The sequence below is a fragment of the Coenobita brevimanus genome, chromosome 25 (genome assembly GCF_032717465.1).
Source record: "Coenobita brevimanus isolate Jiangsu-jjx chromosome 25, ASM3271746v2, whole genome shotgun sequence".
NCBI lineage: Eukaryota > Metazoa > Arthropoda > Malacostraca > Decapoda > Coenobitidae > Coenobita > Coenobita brevimanus.
The window spans coordinates 2421664-2440347 of record NC_136978.1 but is presented as its reverse complement, the minus strand read 5'-3'; the positions used below and the strand labels follow the sequence as shown (position 1 = coordinate 2440347).

The following is an 18684-nucleotide window of genomic DNA, read 5'->3' as shown; positions in this document are numbered from 1 at the left end:
TAAGGCATGTTAACAACTTATACAGTACTGTTGATATTTCAAAATTATTTTCATACAAATTCACCATGTGATGCTTTACATAGTACTCAGTTATGCTTTCTGTGACTGCAAACTGATAAAAATGTCTCGTGCATCAACAGTGTGCTGCAAAATAATCAATAAGAGTTCATTCTCACAAGGAACATCACAACTATGAACACTAGGCAATCTAGTAAATGGAACGAAGAATCTGGACAGAATTCTCTTGGCTGTACAAATATAATATCCTCTGACTCAGCAACAGCTGTTTGGGCACTATATACGAGTGTAATGACATATGATTAAGTCACTCACAATCAAGCATACCATCCTCGCTAAGATCATGCCATAGACTGCTTACCTCCACATACTTCATAAGCAGGTGTCTGAGAACTTTTCAGTGAGTATACTGTAATGCTGAACAGTTATAGTAAGTACTGTAGCTGCTTTACTGCACTACAACAATTCAATAATACACAGTAAATCATCAATCCATCTCAGGCCTGTCTCCACTCACCGTTCCCCATCACCCCTGAAGGAATAGTTCACACCAAACTCCGAGTGGAGGTCATGATGGCTGTGATCAAGCCTGTCAGTGGACCGTGACCTGGTGGAGGCCTGGGGGTTGAGTTGATGGAGGAAGGAGTCATTAAGGTGCTCCCCTGACTGTGATCGGGAGCGAGCAGGCCGAGACACGCTATGAACCGATGCGGCGGTCATGCTGTCCCGTCTGCTGGTCCGTCCCACAGGATGGTCCAGCAGGTCTACAAAGGCCTGCTGGGAGTTGGCCAGGTCAGACCGGGTATCAGCACCGATCATGACTCGGGGCTCCCCATCCTTGTCCCGACTCACCACCGAGGGACGGGGCGGTGCTGGACCTTTCACACGTGGAATCAGCTGTGAAGAACATTTTACCGTGACCATTTGACAAACTACAAAATTTTATAAGCATAACTCCATTCAAAAACATTTTACCATGACCATTTGACAAGACACAATATTCTATAAGCATATAAACATAAATTCATCTACTCATTCACCATCTAATCCTTTACCGCTCCATCAGGAGTGTTAGTGCCAAGGACTAGGCTTCTCATTTCAGACAAGTACAGTATAAAGAAACTCAATGATCCAAGGAAACCATTAAGCATTACAGCACTGTAATCCACAACAGAAAATACAATACCATATGCTTAAAAAAAAACTGCAACACATTTCCTTAATTCTCTTTTACATGCTACATACAAATTTACAGCTTACAGCTTATCAGCCACAAGCAGTAACCAACTGTGAGACTAACCACTGGGGGCAGCGTGCTATGAAGCCCAACAGAGCGATCCTCAGCGAAGGAGGAGTGGGAGCGTCGGCCCAGACTCATGTCAGAGCGTGGGGCCTTGGGTGGACGGTCCTGCTTTTCGGAGGTTGGTGGCTGACAAAACCAAGAGTTTAATTATTACACTATGATACTGTTATATGCTAGTTATATGATGCTCATTTTTGCTACAGTAAACTGTAGAAAAACTGCCTACTGAAGTTAACTATATAGCTGATTTGCAAGTTTCCCCCTATGTACTGTAACAGATGTATGGAAAAAACTGTGGTATTTTAGAAATCACTTCCAGCATATAGCAGTGACTGCCTATATCATAAAAAGGGGCTGATGGGAAAGTCAGTGATAAAAAGGAACAAGTAAGTGGGAAGAAGGTAAAGATATAAAGTTATCTTTATCCATAATGAGGGAAGCTGGGAGCAGAATCAGCAAGGTTTGATGTGGGTCTTGATTCAACAGCGTCATGAATTGTTCAAATGGAAGAAACTATACCCACATAATGAAACTGTGCTAATTAAGAAGATAAAATAGTTTCAGCCTGACTTGGACCCACTTCAAGTATCAACAGACACAGAACAATAGTGTGCAATGTATATGAAATGAGGTTAGAGGGAGAGCCAAAGGAGTTGTATCTTCACAACAGATACTATGTCCCCCTCAAAGGGGGAACTTCGGCCTGCAGTCTACTGGGTTTACATTCAGAATCACCTGGGGTTACAGCTACTGCTACTACTGTGCTAGTATAAGGAGGCACTCTAGCTTCTATGCAGCATCATTGCGATAAAACACAACAAATACCAGTATACAACATCACATATGGCAATAACGGTAAGCTTCAGTTAAGCTTCTAGATGAAGAATATATAAATTAACCGTATTTATGACCGGCATAGCATGATTGCATAATTACACTCATCACATTAATTTATTTCTGGAAATACACATTTTTCATATTTTACAAGCTGAGAAAAAAAAAGAGACACAAAGTCAAATGGAACTATTACATATGGATAATATGCAACATACTAATTCTGAGAAAAAGCAGAGTAATGAGGAGGAAATGACAGAATTCACTAGGTTCCCTCAAGTGCCCCTTTACATTACATCCAGGCAAATCAACAGACTGTCATTGTGAAGGGTCACTAGGAAATCAGTTTACACACCATGAAGGATGAAGCACGGAGGCGTGAGTGGTCAACTGAACTCTCTGAGGAGGTGTCATGGATCATGGCACGACGATCAAGCGTTCCTGACACTCCTGTGGTTCGGGCTCGCAGGAAGGTTGGAGCTCCACCCATCTGCAGTAATGACACTTATGATATACCTGCGGTGGATTCAGAAGGGGGGGGCAGGAAGTCCAGACCCCCCCCTTTTTCTAAGTTGTGCCATATTCTTAATGAATGAATGAATGAATGTCAGATTCTTCCAGGCCACCCAAAGAAAAGAACAAATAACATAATTTCTGAAAAAATAAAAAATAAAACATTATCTGATTCTACTGCTGATGCTTTTTACAGTATTTCATGGCTGTTTAATTAAATGTATAAATACCTTCATTTATTTTTTACAATAAAAAATGCATTATTGCCACCGATATGTCTTAAAAACAAGTACTGGACCCTTCTGTATCAAATGTTAGATTTGCCCCTGTATACCTGACATCTTGAGACTTAGGAGAAAAAAAAAATACACAACATGTGATATAACTGAGCATTGTCTGATAACATTATAAAACATTAGTATGACAGGGAATCACAAGTTATTTAAGACAAATTCATATTCTAGCTCTCACTGTACTACCGGCCATCCTGTGCACGGGAACACAGCACAAAATGCATATTGCACATCAGTAAGTCAATCGATCAGTTCAAATGATGCCCAGCCTCCTCTGAAGGCTTTCCCACAGCTACTGAGGTTGGCCATGGTACAGCTAATGTTTCCAATGGACTGAAGGCTAAACTACATGCTAAAACTAGATACAGGCAATTACTTCCCAACAGTACCTAGAAACTTCTATACATCCTCACATAAGATGACAATCCTAATTGCCTTCCAAACCGATGTTTTGTGACCTACCTGAGGCATCTTGTCTCTGGCATTGCGTCGTGCACGGAGGCAGCACAGGGCGAGACATAACACCAGCAGAAGGATCAGCAGAGACCCTACAGTTACCAGCACTATCAGCATCACTGCAAGGACAACCGAAGTTCAGCCAGGGACAGTGCTCAAGATGATATATGTTAATGAGATGTGAAAAACTATTTTTACTGGCCTCTCAGGATCTAGTGTCTACAGAGGTATATATCACATCCATACCATGCTTGATTAGGTTCTCCTGTCTCTTAACTGCTCCAGTCAATACATCAAACACACACTATGTAGCAACAGAACATACTTGTAATGCATTCCATACGCAAAAAGGTTTATATAACACGAAAGAACCCATGAACCTCAAACAAAAATATTCCTAACACAGTTAAAAGTTCTAGTTATTAAGCTGTTTTTTTTTTTCCACTGTTTTTTGCCATCAAGTTCACAGTGCTGGTATATTACAAAAAACTGCCAACTAAACTTCCACTGCTACCTATAAGAGTAAAGCTGATCTGCCGGCTCCACCCAATTTATGGTGCCAGTAAGCTGTAATATATCCCTGACTTAAACAAGGAATGACTAAACAGATCAAACTGACATGAAACTAGGGTAAAAGCCCATATTCTCATCAGCTTAGTGTGCCTGCTAACACCTCCTCCTTGACAATTTATTCAGCAAACTATCCATTAAGAGTGAACCAATACTTTGTGCTATATACACCTTCCTGATACTGACACAGACTAAATAAACTGCATCCATGTGAATATTAATGTGTCATGGTGTAATAAACTGATAAGGTAAAGGTGGTAGGGAGCCTCCTTACCCAATAAGACTATGGATCAAGAACCCACCTCTGAGATTGATCTGACAACGGTCACCACTGAACCACTGCAGACATCGGCAGCCAATTGATCCATCAGGTTGTGTCACACATTCACCCTTGAAGTTGCAACGTGCGCATTGCTCTGTCTGAACTGTTGGTGCCAATGGAGGGAATTCATTAAACAGGGTGTCCCAGACTATTTAGAGCACTCAGCCTACAAAGCTTTTTCTCTGTTATTCTTGCTGACACTTGATTGTTCTAGTCAGCAGACTAACTGGAGGGCTTAGCTGCAGCCTTCCACCCCTTAGAATACAAGAGGACTTCCTTAAGCTGCATAAAATGAACTGGAGTCTGAAAAATAAACTAAAAAAGACACCACTCAGAACCAAGTGGTTAAAAAAAACTGACTGCTGAGTAAATGCATGTCCAACAGGCCTTCAGTTCAATCAGCTAGTAAAGGAACAGGAGTGGATAAGGGGCTAAATTTTTACTATGATCCCTGAGAAACATAGTCCCAGGAACAAATAACCTCTTGATTAACTCCTTGTCATAACTCAGATCTGTTTTTGTAGGAAGGGCAAGAGATATGAGCAGATTCTGCACTCTCCTTTTCTTATCCAATCTGCAAAAACACACACAACCTATAATCATTTTCCTCTCGAAACCAAGACTTGTTTTAGCATGAGAAACAAGAGACATCGGACGACTCTGCACTCTCTTTGCCCTTCAGCGAATATAAATCACACTTACGAATGAGTTAATCTGGTTTATTAGTGAATTTGGCTCCAGGTTTCTATCTATACTACACACTTCAAATTAAATTCAATCAGTGTGATCCAGAAGTTGACCGAATTCAAATATCCAATTAAAATAATAAGTACATACTTTCTCTGACCCCAGGTGGAGGTTAAATCCCATTTCTTCCCATGTCCTGCCCGAGTTGAAGAAACGTTTCTCTCCCAACAACACAATACCATTTCTATCAGCAAAGTTACCAAAACTGGAGGTACCGTACATGAATGTTGTTAGGTACTCAAAACTCCAGAAAAAAAAGCTAGAATAATGCTAAAATCTACAATACTGAAAAAGTACTGACTAAAATCTCTTGAAAGTAGTCAGAGTTCTTTGAAAAATAGAGCTAGATAGTCATTAATTTCATTAGATCTAGTGCCAAAAGAGTTTGAATGGCAAGTGAGCTTACCAGCACACTCTCGGCCTGGCAACTCGGCCATGTCCTTGAATCCATCCCTACAGGAGCAGAGGAAGGACCCAGGAGTGTTGAAGCAGTTGGCGTGAGGAGAGCAATCATTGTGGTCCGTGAGGGCACACTCGTTGAAGTCCTCTGCTCCCAGCACCGACACCCTCTTGTTGGTGAAGAGCTCTGTGCGGCCAAGGGAGTAGTTGGCATCTCTCAGGACCACCTCCAGGGCTTCCTTTACCACTGTTTCACTCAACTCACCCATGTCGTCTTCCTCCTCAGTTTTCACCAGCTCCATCTTTACATCTGCCACTAGGCCATGCTCCTGATAAAAGCATATGACTTAGTGAAAACTATCGCTAATGTACAATATAATAAACAGCACTCCAGCCACCCCCACCCACGACTCCTTTAACAGAGAAGGGCAAAACCACATCCTTAGCGTGTAAACACTAAATTCTTACTATAACACAACTGATAAACAGCTCTTCTGTCATCAATACACACCATATCTTTAACAGCGAAGGGCATGACCATATCCTTTGTGTCTGAGAACTTGGTGATGGTGGCACTGTGGTATCGAGGCCCCAGGCGAGACTCCATCATGGCCTCACTGATGCCCTGGCTGGTGAGGTCCGACAGCTCTTGTGTGATGGGGTGGGATGCGTTGCGTAGCAGTGAGTCGAAGATCAGCTGCCCATCACTCATACTATCCAGCAGAATCTGGATGTTATAGGCTACAGATGCTGTGTTGGGAGAAAGTAATCACAAATATTATACATTTTGAATACAGTACTGCACAACATGAAACAGAAATAATTAATCCACATATTTCTTTAAGCTTCAGGTTTAATTAGGAATCATACTGAAACTATACTGTACTACAGAAATATAATGTTCCTCTCATATCTAAGCCTAATCCATCATCAGCATCATTGGCATCATACTCATCATCATCATCTCTCTGATGTATTTTCACACCAAAGGACAGAATGAGGCAGCATTCATGATGAAGAAAGCAAAACAGAGGAAGAACTATTAACGGCATGCTAAGTAAAAGCATACCAGTAACTGCACACAAACGCTGCCATTACTTACGTTTACAAGCATCATTAGTGTTCCTGCGTGAGTATCCTGAGCGACACACACAGGTATGTGCACCCCGGACCAATCGACACACCTCATAGCGCCCTGCTGAGCACTGTGGGTCACATTTGGATAATGGTGCACTCAACGGATTTCCAATGTTTATCTCTTGATCAGGACTTTTGCTCTCAACTACTCTGCTGATCTCGTTATCTTCAGCAATTCCAAGAGTAGCCTCACTCAGGACTATCTCAGCATCCCCAGGAAGATGCAGGTTCCCATCAATGGGGCGTGGATTCAGTGGGAAAGATGGGTAGTTGGCTGGATCAAATGGTGAACCAGGTGGATATGTTGTGGGATCCTCCTGGCCAGGATTTCCAGTTTGTACTGTTGAGTCAGGAGTTACAGTGGCAGTAATGTAGTTGACTTGAGTTGCAGTGCCAACGATGGTGGTGATTACAGTGCGGAGGGGTAGGGTGCTGCGGATCACCTGTGTCAGGGTGGATGTGACACCTCCGGTATAAACAACCTCTGTGCGTGTTGCCGTAATAGTTCGTGGTGCAGTTTCCACTCGAGTGACAAGTCGTGTCAGGGTTCCACCAGGTCCACTTACAACTGAGGTTAGATCACCCCTTGGTTCATCATTTGTAGCTGGCCGTGTGAACAATGAACCAAATATTGTCGTGGCTCCAGACATCACTGTAGAGGAGCCTCGGACTACCGTTGTTCGGCCACTGTCGGCACCTTGACCAAGGAGTACAGTCTCTGCGCCTGATATTACTGTGCTCTCTAACCCTGGTGGAGGCTGTGGCCACTCACCACTGGAGCCACCAGAGACAATGCCAACACCAACTGTAGAATGCAGAACAAACTGGCCACCAGCAGGGGATACTATAATGGAGGGTTCAGGGCGGTAGCTTTCCACTGGCTGTGCATGAATAATCTGTGTCCTAACAATTCGGTTGTCACCCTCAATACTAACAATAGTCTGAGGCCCAACACGAGAAGGCTGTGGGTGATAGGGCGTTGGTCTGGATGAAAGGAGATGTGGCTGGGTATCCCCTGCAGCTACCTGGTCAGAGCCCTCAGGAGTGATAGGCCTGGGAATGGGTCCACCATCACCAGGAACTGGCACACGCACGGGCATGGGAACGGGTCTTGTTGTACCTGACAAGAATGGCTGACTTGGTTGGAGGAACACACCAGGCTCATCAGCTGGTGAAGGCACAGGTTGACCTGGAGGTGGAAGGTCACCATGAGCAACTCCACCAAAGAATATAGTCGAGGAACCAGAGATGACGGACACTCTAGTAGGACCCAGAGCGTCATCTGTCATTGCGGTGAAACCAGACTGAGTTTTAGGTGGGACAAAAGTAGGACCAAAGCCCTCCATTTCATCAACACTAATGGAGAAGTGGTGACCAGGGATGTCGGTTCTTGGTCTCTCTGGCACAATTTTAATGAAACCAGGGTTGGGTCTGCGGTTTACAGAATCCTGGGGGCGATTCTGCGTAATGATAGGAACTCTTGGTTGATTTTGTTGGTGACTGCCAGGTCGTCTGAGGGGAATGAAGCCATGCTCTGGTCCTTCAGTGTGGTCTCGGGTGCTGCTGAGTGAAGCACCCACACCACCAACAGGGATAAGCACTGGTTCCCGCTGAGAGGAAAGGGGAGTATTGGGTCGCTTAGCTGGTGTAATTATACGTCGGTTATTGATGCCATCACCATCTGACTTAGCACTGATTCCTGATGGATTGTTAATATTGTTTCTAAGAAGTCCTGCTACAGCTGTAAGCATTGGACCAAGATCAATATTCAGGGCATTATCACTAGAGCCAGTGATTGTTACTCCACCAGAGCTGATTGCACCATCAACTGTACCAGGAGCAGGAGCAGGAGCAGGAGCAGGGGCTGGAGCAGGAGCAGGGGCTGGTGCAGGAACAGGAGAAGGAGATGGAGAAGGTGAAGGAGCAGGAGATGGAGAGGGAGCAGGGGCAGGTGATGGAGATGGAGAAGGAACAGGAGCAGGAGATGGACTAGCAGACTCTGGGGTAGGGCTAGTGAAAGGAGGAATTTCACTCGAAGGTCCTTCACTTGAAACGAGTACTGGAATGAATGGTGTGGCAGGTGGTAGTTCTGTTGGCTCCTCTGTTGGTTCTTCAGGGGATGTAGTAGGCTCTGTCACTTCAGGTGGAAATACTGGCAGTATAAATGGATCATCAGTAGATGGAACTTCTGTTGTTGGAGTTACTGGCTGGGAGGTCACTGGAGTTTGTGATCCTCCTAAAAATGAGGATTTAAGTGAAGAGAGATGATCAGAGTCAAAAATAACAATTGTCTGGCCAGTGAGCACAGAAGTTGATACTCCATCCGTGGGACCCACAAGCAAAGTGGCTGTGGTGAGGGAATCGCTAACCACAAACGTTCCGGAGGCATCACCTTCCTCAATCAACACAGTGGCCGTCAAATCCTCCTCTTCACCTGGGTCAGTGGGGGAGGATGTTGGTCTAAACGCCTGGTGAGAACTCTTGAGTGAACTCAAGTACGATGGATCCAGCTGTACAGAACTACCAAGACCAAATGATGGACTTACAGTGGTGGATGGGGCTGTTGGGCGTTCAAAGACATTTGTAGGGGTGATGATGAGGGAGGCAGGAACGCTTGAGGTGGTGATGGTGGAGGTGACAACCTTAGTCTTGGTCTCCAGCCTCGAGTGTACCAAGCCGTTGTGCATTGTTGTGAAGTGAGTGTATGTGGCAAAGAACGTTCGAAGTTGTTTGTACACATTGTCCCTAATCTTGATATATGAGACGGTCCGAGGCTGTGTTTCACCAACAGCGGTAGGTGTCACTTGCCCGGCTAAATAGGAGTCTCTCAGAGAAGTTAGCTCCTCAGAACTCAAGGCAGAAGTCACAGGCTGGGTTATGATATTAGAGGAAATCTCTATTCTGGATGTGGTAACTGTGGCACTGCCTTCAAGTATAGTGGTGAGATAAGTCAGTGTTGTGTAAACAGTCTTAGTGGCATACAGTATGAGGTTGTCTTCATCTGCACTGACTGTGGCTGCCGGTGTGGGTGTAAGAATGAAGCCTCCAAAATCGAAACCTGGAGTCTTAGTGACAAGTGCTGTTTCAGTCACCACTTCTGAGGAGACAACAGTATCGCTGCTCACCACAGTCCTGTCTCCTTCAATAGCTGTGTTATAGTACGTAAGGGTGGTGAAGTAGGTCTTTGTGACGAGGGAAGTACGAGTTGGAGCGACGGTGGTGCGTGCAACAGACGGGGCCTCAGTGATGACAACCTGGGTCAGCACCTCCTTTGATGTCACCAGCCGCTGTGAGTCACCCTGACCAATGGTGCGTGTGAAGGTCTGGGTCTCGTAGTAGGTTCGGGTATCAAATGTCACCTGAGGATGATAAAAACGTACAGTCAGCCACAACTTAAAATCTAGGATGTGTGGCAAAGTGACAAGTTTGTGATTCATGACCGAGGGATTAAAAGCATTAATTTCTGACTTCAAACCAATCATATACTGCAAAGAATTAAAGGCAACACTCAAAGAATTAAAGGCAACTCTAAGTGAAGAATAGTGATACCTGTACCTGGTAATTCTTCAGTAACTTAATGAAATGACTTAAATGAATCAACTTCATGGACTACACGTAGCCTACAGTAAACGTAATTAATGCACTTCTCAAGTTGACCATTGCTTTCATCCTCATTTATGTATGCCAATCACAATTTCTGCATCTACGCAATTATAAAAAAAATACCTCATCAACAGAGCAGTAAACAAATAACAAACTCTTTAAATATAAAACTCTTAAACGACACTGCCACCCTCAAATAAACACTGTATCTGGACTGCTCATCAAAAAATCGACGCAACCCTCAAGCTCTACGAATTAAAAGACTTATGGCAGCTGCACAAAAGGCTATCCACACGAACTTTAGCACCTTAGACTCTTATTCATCACTAAAGTAATCACTGACTTCAACTCTTCAACACCTGCCTTGCCAAGTGAGTGGATGACACCCTCAAGCTGACTCACCTCAGTTCTCTCGATGAAATTGCCAGCCTGGGGTAGCGGCACAGTGACCACATTCTCAAGGGTCTGTTTGCTGGTGATGACGAAGGGTTTGCTGCCGGCCAGGAGCGTATTGTAGTAGGTGTAGGTGGTGAAGTAAGTGTTGGTTTGGTAAGCTCCATCGTCGCCACCTGCCAGCTGTGTTACCTGCATGAACAGCAAGTCCCTGTTAGAAGCTGCTTTTTTTTTACGTCCTAACCGTTCGATCCAATGATGTATATTTCATTTTAATCAGTCTACCACAAAAAACCTAAGGTGGATCTCTAGTAGTGAGGGACTTAATGGTTATATGAAACCCTGGCAGCAGGAAAAGTATCTCCTACACAGAATAAAGCCACCAGAGGGTAGCCACACTAAAAAAAAAAACATGTAACTGGAGTGCAATGCTATGTCCACTTTAATACTGTAACGAAAAAATTGTCTATTTAATTTTCCACTCATATCTAAAAAGCTGATTGGCCAGTTCCTCTCATATATGGTATCTGGTGCATGGAAAAAGTTGGTATTTGGAAACATTGTCCTGACTTATAACGTGAACAGCCTGTTGTTCTTGATGATAAATGATGAAAGCAGAATACGGTGCAAGTATAAACTCCTTGAAGTGTGAACCATACTTCACTGTGATAAGATGGGACACGGCAAAATACTGTGCATCAAAGTTTCATGAAGTTCAGGCTGAAACATCAAGATGATCGAATTGTCAACAAATTATGATAAATGAAGTGTGTACATTAAGTATGTTCCCGACAAGGCTGACTACAGGCTTCATTACAGAGCTAGACATCAATGTAATATTGTTGAACACTCACATGGTAGATGGAAACTTACTCAGTACATAAAATATAAACTAAAAATAGACAGAAAAACTATCAGACATCCTGTACACACACTCCTGGTACATGTCCCATACAATAATAAAGAAATCTTACTTTATAATCACGAACAAGCTTTAAGGAACATAAACAGGAAAGTAAATGAAGGCATACTTACACAGTGAACATATATACTGTACTATACATGGCAATGCATTCATATTAACAGAGTTTGGCAGTTTCATGTGCAGCTACAGCAGCCTACAGTAGCAAATGCAACTAATTACAAAAGAAGACAGGTGAAGACCGTGTTTTTTGGTTACTCCACTTTTCTATCACAGATCATACTACAGGTGGTAATAAGGGATCATGTGCACAACCTGGTATTTGGCTCTGGTCTGGCAAAAGCAGTACTAGTGCATTTGTGCTGTTGTGCTGGGGGCTCTACGAGTTTGTTGATGCTGATGCCAAGATTAGTGGGTGGTAAGTGATGAGGGAAGTGGATGGCTAGTACGGTGGGTAGGCAGCTAGGACGGTGGAAGCGGAGCCACAACTACAGTGCTGTGGGTTGGTGCACTGGGGTTACCTTGGCTGTGACACTGGCTGGGAGAGGAGGAACCACTAGGAAGCTGCCTGTCTGGGTCACCACATTAGATATCACCTCCAGACGGGTCATGTCCCCTGACCCTGGCATCTGAGTCAGGTAAGTCACAGTCGTCACATGGGTCAAAGTTGATGGGGACTTGTTAACAGCGGCTTGGGCAGGTCTTAGGTGGATCGGAGGAGAAAGCAAGTCCCGGTGCACTGACGGAGGCATCAACTGGCCATTCTGGGTTATGAGGTCGGCCACAGCTATCACCGACCCCAAGAGGTTTGTCGGGGAGTTCATGTCAGTCCCGAAGTCAATCAAGTCAGGCACTAACTCCAGGATGACAGTCTTGTTTCTGTCCTGACTGGACTGTGACTGGTCGGACGCAAGGGGGAGGGTGTGGGGTGGTGTGGGTGTGGGGAAGGGGAGTATGGGAGGTCTGGCGTGTAGCCGTCTGCTGCGGCCCTCTCTTGCCTGTTAGTTAGGGTTAGTAATGGGTGAACTAGACTATTGCTAGAGCGAAAAGTGACTGGTAAGTAAAAACGAAACATGGAAATGAACACAGAAATGTAGGGACAATGGAAAAAAAAAAGTGGCAGTAAACTGGTAAGGCATCTGTATGTTTGCGAAAATACTAAAGACAAGAGCTTCATTGTGGGATAGTTGTAGGAAGGACATGATATTATAATCTGAGACGCAAAAGAATGAAACATACAGTTCAAGGGAAAAGTCTGGTTAGTAATCATGCACGTGTTCATGGTGTTAGGGTGACCTTTGTGGCTGGTGATATAAACTACAATGATAACACTACGCAGCACTAACTTCATTAGGCAAAGTGGGCACAAGCCACAGATATTCCACTTCAGTTTATGTTCTGGCTCACCACCATCTTACTGTATCCTCATCTCCCCATAGATCTACACTGTAATACTAATAGAACACATCACTAACTCAGCTAATATTCATCTTATAGGGCGAAAGGTAGAATGATCAATGAGGTTACCGATATTGTCACAAAACATATTTCAGTACAGTTAATGATCAGCCTCAACCACCATCTCCTCACCTCCCTGACAGCATCCAAGAGTACCGTACATTTATCTACTTTTCCAACAAGACAAATTTACTCTTCATCCTACTAATTTCAGTTTCCCTCTCCCCCCAACCTAGCTTTTTGACTAACCTTCGGGAGGTCAGTCTCAAGTGAGGCGAAGAGCAGCATCTGATCGGAGAGCGTGGACGGCGGCAGAGTGATGGGTCGTCGGAATTTGTCGAAGTTGTTGGAGATAATCTGCTCCTGGGGTAATGGCAGGACTGTCTTGTCGTCTGGAAGGGGCAGAATATTAGCTAACACAGAATTATACACCAAAAAATATGTATAAAGCACCATGTCACAATAAAAAAAATTAAACACCATTGTCACAATATTATCACCATTAATCCCTTCAGTCTGACAACATCGCTTTTACTCTATCCAAGCAACCTGTAAATGATTTTCTCTTCAGTTTAAGGGAGACGTCTGGTGGTAAATGGGTTAATGAATGCTACTTCTAATTCCACCAGTTCTTAAACTCTCCCATAAACTGAATAAAATAACAAAGTAAGAATAACACTGAAAAGATGTCACAGTAATGAAGAGGTTAACAGTAAAGTACTCTTTCCTACATTGCTGCATCTATTCAGTGTGCCTGTACACTCTATCTGCTGTGCACAACATATCTCAAGGATAAAAAACTTACGGAGATTTCTCGTATTTCACTTTAATACTACCTGCCTGAAATTCACCAAAAATTTTTGAAGTCAGAACCATAAGTGCATCTGTGGCTATTTACAGCAGTGATCAGCATGTTACAAATTACCACAAACTACAGCAAATACAGTGAATTCAGTGAGTGCAGTGCAGAAGATGGGTGCATTTGAGAGAAGGGTGAGTGGAAGCATTGAGTGGGAGGCGTGGGGTGCGTCACAGTGAGAGTGCAGTGAGAGTGGCAGCAGTCAGAGTCACACGTGTCATACCTCTACATTCTTACATCTATGATTAACCAAAAGAGAGCTTACGATCAGTGAGAAACCAGCTCATTTGTCAAACACTTTTTAGTTGTCGACCTTTTTGTTTGGCAAAACTATTAACAACTGGCTGAACATAACACTTATGTGTAAAACTTTTGTGTAATTGGTCTAAATATGTAAATCTTCCCACGAGATTAAGCTGAATTTTAATCTCACACACGTAAGCGCTACCTGAGTTAATCAGTAACGACTAACAACATGGCAAGGCCTGACCTGCCCCGATCTGGCCTGCAACTTACCGGCAACGATAACCTCGACCCCATTACTCATGACCTTGGTGGCCAGGTTATGTCTGGCGCCGATGCTGAAGCGAGCACCCAGCCGCTGACCCTCGCCGACCTGGTTTGACCCTGGAACGCCACCCACGGCCCGACCAGAACCCTGCCCTGACCCTGTACGACCGGAGATCACTTGCAATGCATTCCACCACACCCGGACCCAAGGATGATACCACGCACTCCAAGGCCAGACTCCTCTTTGGTTCAGTATAAACAACTTCAACACATACCAGTTGTCTTGTGTTAACTGATGGAACTGTTTCTGCCACGAAGGTCTTTTCATTTTTAGAGTACCCGGAAAAAAAAAAAATCTTATATGTTGTGTCACATTAATCTTGAGGCCTTGTCTTGGATTGCGTGGTATTGGTCAGCCTTGTAGTGTCATGCATATAGACTAAGGAAGGAACAATGTTCATAAACACCAAACATAACGGTGCAATATACAACTTATTAAACAGTTATTGTTTCTTTTGGTCTTGTGCAGGACACTGCAAGTTACTTCTTTCAAGTGGGAGAGGAAAAACTTAGTAACATCAGTCGTAGGTCTGTAGTCTGTTAGGAAGCTCAGAGATGCAGTAGAAGGCTGAGGAAACGTAGCGAGAACAAATAAAATGATACACAGTACACCAGCTTTTCCTCCACTCCTGCTCGGCAAAGTTGCACATTCACTTAGTAATGTTATGGAACCTACACAATCAAGGAGACCCACGCGCAGGAGACAGGGCTGAACAGACTATCATTTAGGTAGTTTAAAAAGACATTGGACACAATGGCTTGAAACCTCGCTCCATGTATGTAAGTCAGGTCAAAGCATCATTGACACCTCCTATATGTTACATTATTACGATATGTGAAGCCTTGACCCTTGACCTCTCCTGTACAATGGGTCTTCTCTTCTACCCACACTCGCCATCTTGCTTCTGCTTAGGATGTGAAAGAAAGGCTGTCCAAACTAAAATCAACAACCTGTGATCCCCTTCCCAGCAAGACCTAAAACTTTCATCTCTTCTATGGACCTTATCTTTACTACTGGCTGTCTACTTGTCAACGCAAGAGGCTGTGGCGAGTGTGGTGTGAGCTGTTAGTAGTGACCTGACATGCCCACGACACTACACAGGTCAGTACACAAAGTTACATACAATACACCCGACCCACGATGCCTCTGTCACTCTCCGGCAAGTCAATGAGCTACAAGATGCCACACACTAGCAAAATAATACCGAGTTGCAGCTACAGTACATCCATAAAACTGGTGAAAACACTAACATCACAAAAAATAAACAGGAACTGCAGTTTTCATCTTTCTGTTTCTTATATACAAATGAGACAGGAATACCTAATGCGAGGGTCTTATCTCTTGAGCACATGCGTTGGCTTATGATGCTGTTTTCATAATGGGGTAACACTCTTTGTACACCTACACCAGTACGAACATGAGGAGAGTTCAAATTACTTTCTCTACTGCCTTTTATCATTCTCCTATACAGCACACTGATAATATGTTAAGAGTCAAAATAATTACACTTTACACTGGACTAGTAAACATCAACAAGTTCAAATGCAAAATTTATATACTGCCGTCAGGTTTTGACAGTGCACTGAAAACTACATCCTGAAAGACATAAAAAACGCAAAGAAGCTACTATGATACCCGTAGTCGCCCTGGGTAATATTAATAACACCCAACAATGAAAATAATTAGTGAGTCTGACCCTGTACTCACCTGGGACAGCGAGAGATGGGGAGGAAGGCAGGAGGCCGAAAGCTGGAGAGGGGAAAGAGAGGCGAGAGAAGGATCAGTATTTATTTTCTACATCAATATGTATTTTTTGTTTACCCACATCTGCCTTCCTGTTGGTGCCTCCTAATAATACTGCTCTTTGTCCACATTATAGTTCTTATCCCGTGGTTCCCTGCACCTAATTTCAGTGACAAAGGGCTCAACTGCCGCTCTAGCATATTAAATATCTTATCTATGCATACCCGTAAATTCCTTCCTTTATTCTGGCATTTCCCTATATTGGTATTCCACATCCCTGCGCAGTCTGGTGTCTATCCGATTTTTTCAAGCATATTCTGTCGCTAAATATTTCTAACCTAATTCCATTTCCCCTCTTTTAGAACAGTTCTTACCTTCCCTACCTGACAGTCTCAAAAAAGTCAACACACACAAAATACAGACTGAACCATAAATTCCAAAAGCAAAAAAATAATAATACAACTACAAAATTAATCCCGACATCACAAAAGCACTGTAGCATTTTCCCTGTAAGTTACTTCACCTACACACGTTAAAAACCGCACATATTACAAAGCCCACTACTTTTCCCTGTAATCCACCTGTCTACTCACCTGGCCGGCTCTTCACTGCATCTGTAATCAAGCTTTGAAACAGGTGTTAAGGGCTGATAGTCTTGTCGGTTAAGGATGTCCCCTAACACCTTTCCCTTAGCGATTTATTTTGCTTATTACACCTTACAGTACTTTTCTTTTACAGGAATCCTTCAAACATCACCATACTCCGCATAAATAATGAAGGATATTAACCAACCATATCCAGAAAAATAAATCACTAAGGAAGAGGTGTTAGGGAGCTTCCTTAACTGACGACAATATGGGCCATGAAGCCACACTACTACCATCCCACTAACACCACAGCAAGCGTCAGGATTCATCTTTACCCGCTTTTCCTTCCAAGACGTATATTATATCTCAATTTGCGACCACTAAACAATTTATTTCAGCTTAGGGGATATTATTTATTTATTTATTTTTGCAATGGAGAGGTTTATTGCACGAAACGCCTTCACGTGGTGGCACCCAAGATCTACACACACCATCGATATGACCGAGCGATGGACCTGCCCGCTTAGACAAACATCTCTTAACTCTCTTTCCTGTCTCTCAAAAGAAGGATGGTGGTTTGCAGAGGAAGGGTAGGCCTGCAGTCCACCGAGTTCACATTCAGATGAGCCTGGGGTTACACATATTACTAGATACTGCTTTCATTTATTACTCCATTACAAAGCGTCTCTCCTAAGCTGAATAAAACCGTCTGGAGGCAGCTAAAATGACACAAGTACATCATCGAACTGAAGGGGTCAATCATATCGCTCTCTTGGGCTATATTCTCGAAAGCTAAAGTCTCCCTAGCACCTCTCCTTCAGCGACTTATTTTCCATACTACACATTACTATTCCCTTGCATGCTCATCATACATTTCAATATCTACGTCGTTCACATATGTATATAACATGCAAGAGAATATCAAGGTGTCATATGGAGAAAATTAATGGTTGGGAAGAGGTGGCAAGAAGCTTCCTTAGGCCGCAAGAATATCGCCTCAAGACATTTCTACAAACATACAAGAAATAAAATAAATACATGTTAATTGCATACACTAATCCTTCAGCCTATATATACACACACATACACACTCCTTGCCTATACTACAAACACAAACACATTCCTCATATGAACATTTAGGGTATATGACAAGAGTATTAAGTTTGTAGGTTTATGAGGATGGTAATGACTTGTTAATATATAATCCAGCCCATGAGTTAGATGTGAATAAGGCAGTTAGTACAGGGGACAGGGAAGGAGGGAAGACGCGTTACTGTGCACAAGGGAATATTTCAGAGACAAAATGCTCAAGTTATCGAGGAATTAGAGTGTAAGAGTTATCATGTTACCTCTCATTCCTGTACAAAATGAGTTGGGAAATATAGACTCCGCTTAAAAGAACAGTGAGAATCAGCGAGAAAAGGAGACTAGAACTGTAATGTTTTCTCTCATTCCTCGTTTTAAATCAGGTATAGAAACACTGTCTCTTTAAAATACAGTAAGACTAAGAGGTATCATTATAACGTTACTTCTCATTCCGCTTTATAAAAACAAGCACAGAAATAGTCTTCTTATACAACATTAATACGAGGCTACAATTACAATGCTATCTCTCAATCTTATTCTTAAACAAGTAGTGAAATATAAAGTCCTCTTGAATTTACTCTGAGCATCTTGTGTCTGAAGTAAAAAACCCTTGTGTCACTGACTACGACTCCAATCAATAGGCAGTTTCATCAGCATGCAAACTCTCCTCACACTTGGCTCGGTAGCAAGAGCGAGGACAAGCGTGAGTGAGACCTGTATCATTAATCTGGGCGTGCAGAGGTGCAGACAAGCCCCGAGCTCACGACAGTCAAATTCAAACACCTGTGAGGATGGAGAATTTTCACACAGCATATTACCTGACATAAAGAAGTCAGCAACAGAGTAGAAAGGTCAAACTTCTTTTCTTTT

The 18684-nt window shown here is 43.2% G+C and overlaps 1 protein-coding gene across 1 annotated transcript in view; it reads right to left on the bottom strand.

The window, feature by feature from the left end:
- Positions 1–18684, bottom strand: part of LOC145393670 (uncharacterized) — a 125597-nt gene that overhangs the window by 3081 nt on the left and 103832 nt on the right. Inside the window, exons 8-20 of the mRNA XM_080267719.1 lie at positions 18489–18632; positions 14344–14496; positions 13218–13360; positions 10598–10780; positions 8746–9951; positions 6558–8691; positions 5967–6205; positions 5463–5784; positions 4290–4412; positions 3424–3536; positions 2511–2645; positions 1319–1447; positions 536–915 (exon numbers count right to left, since the gene is read on the bottom strand). Of these exons, the coding sequence (XP_080123845.1) occupies positions 536–915; positions 1319–1447; positions 2511–2645; positions 3424–3536; positions 4290–4412; positions 5463–5784; positions 5967–6205; positions 6558–8691; positions 8746–9951; positions 10598–10780; positions 13218–13360; positions 14344–14496; positions 18489–18632 (5404 nt within the window). The remainder of the gene's footprint in view (positions 1–535; positions 916–1318; positions 1448–2510; positions 2646–3423; positions 3537–4289; positions 4413–5462; positions 5785–5966; positions 6206–6557; positions 8692–8745; positions 9952–10597; positions 10781–13217; positions 13361–14343; positions 14497–18488; positions 18633–18684) is intronic.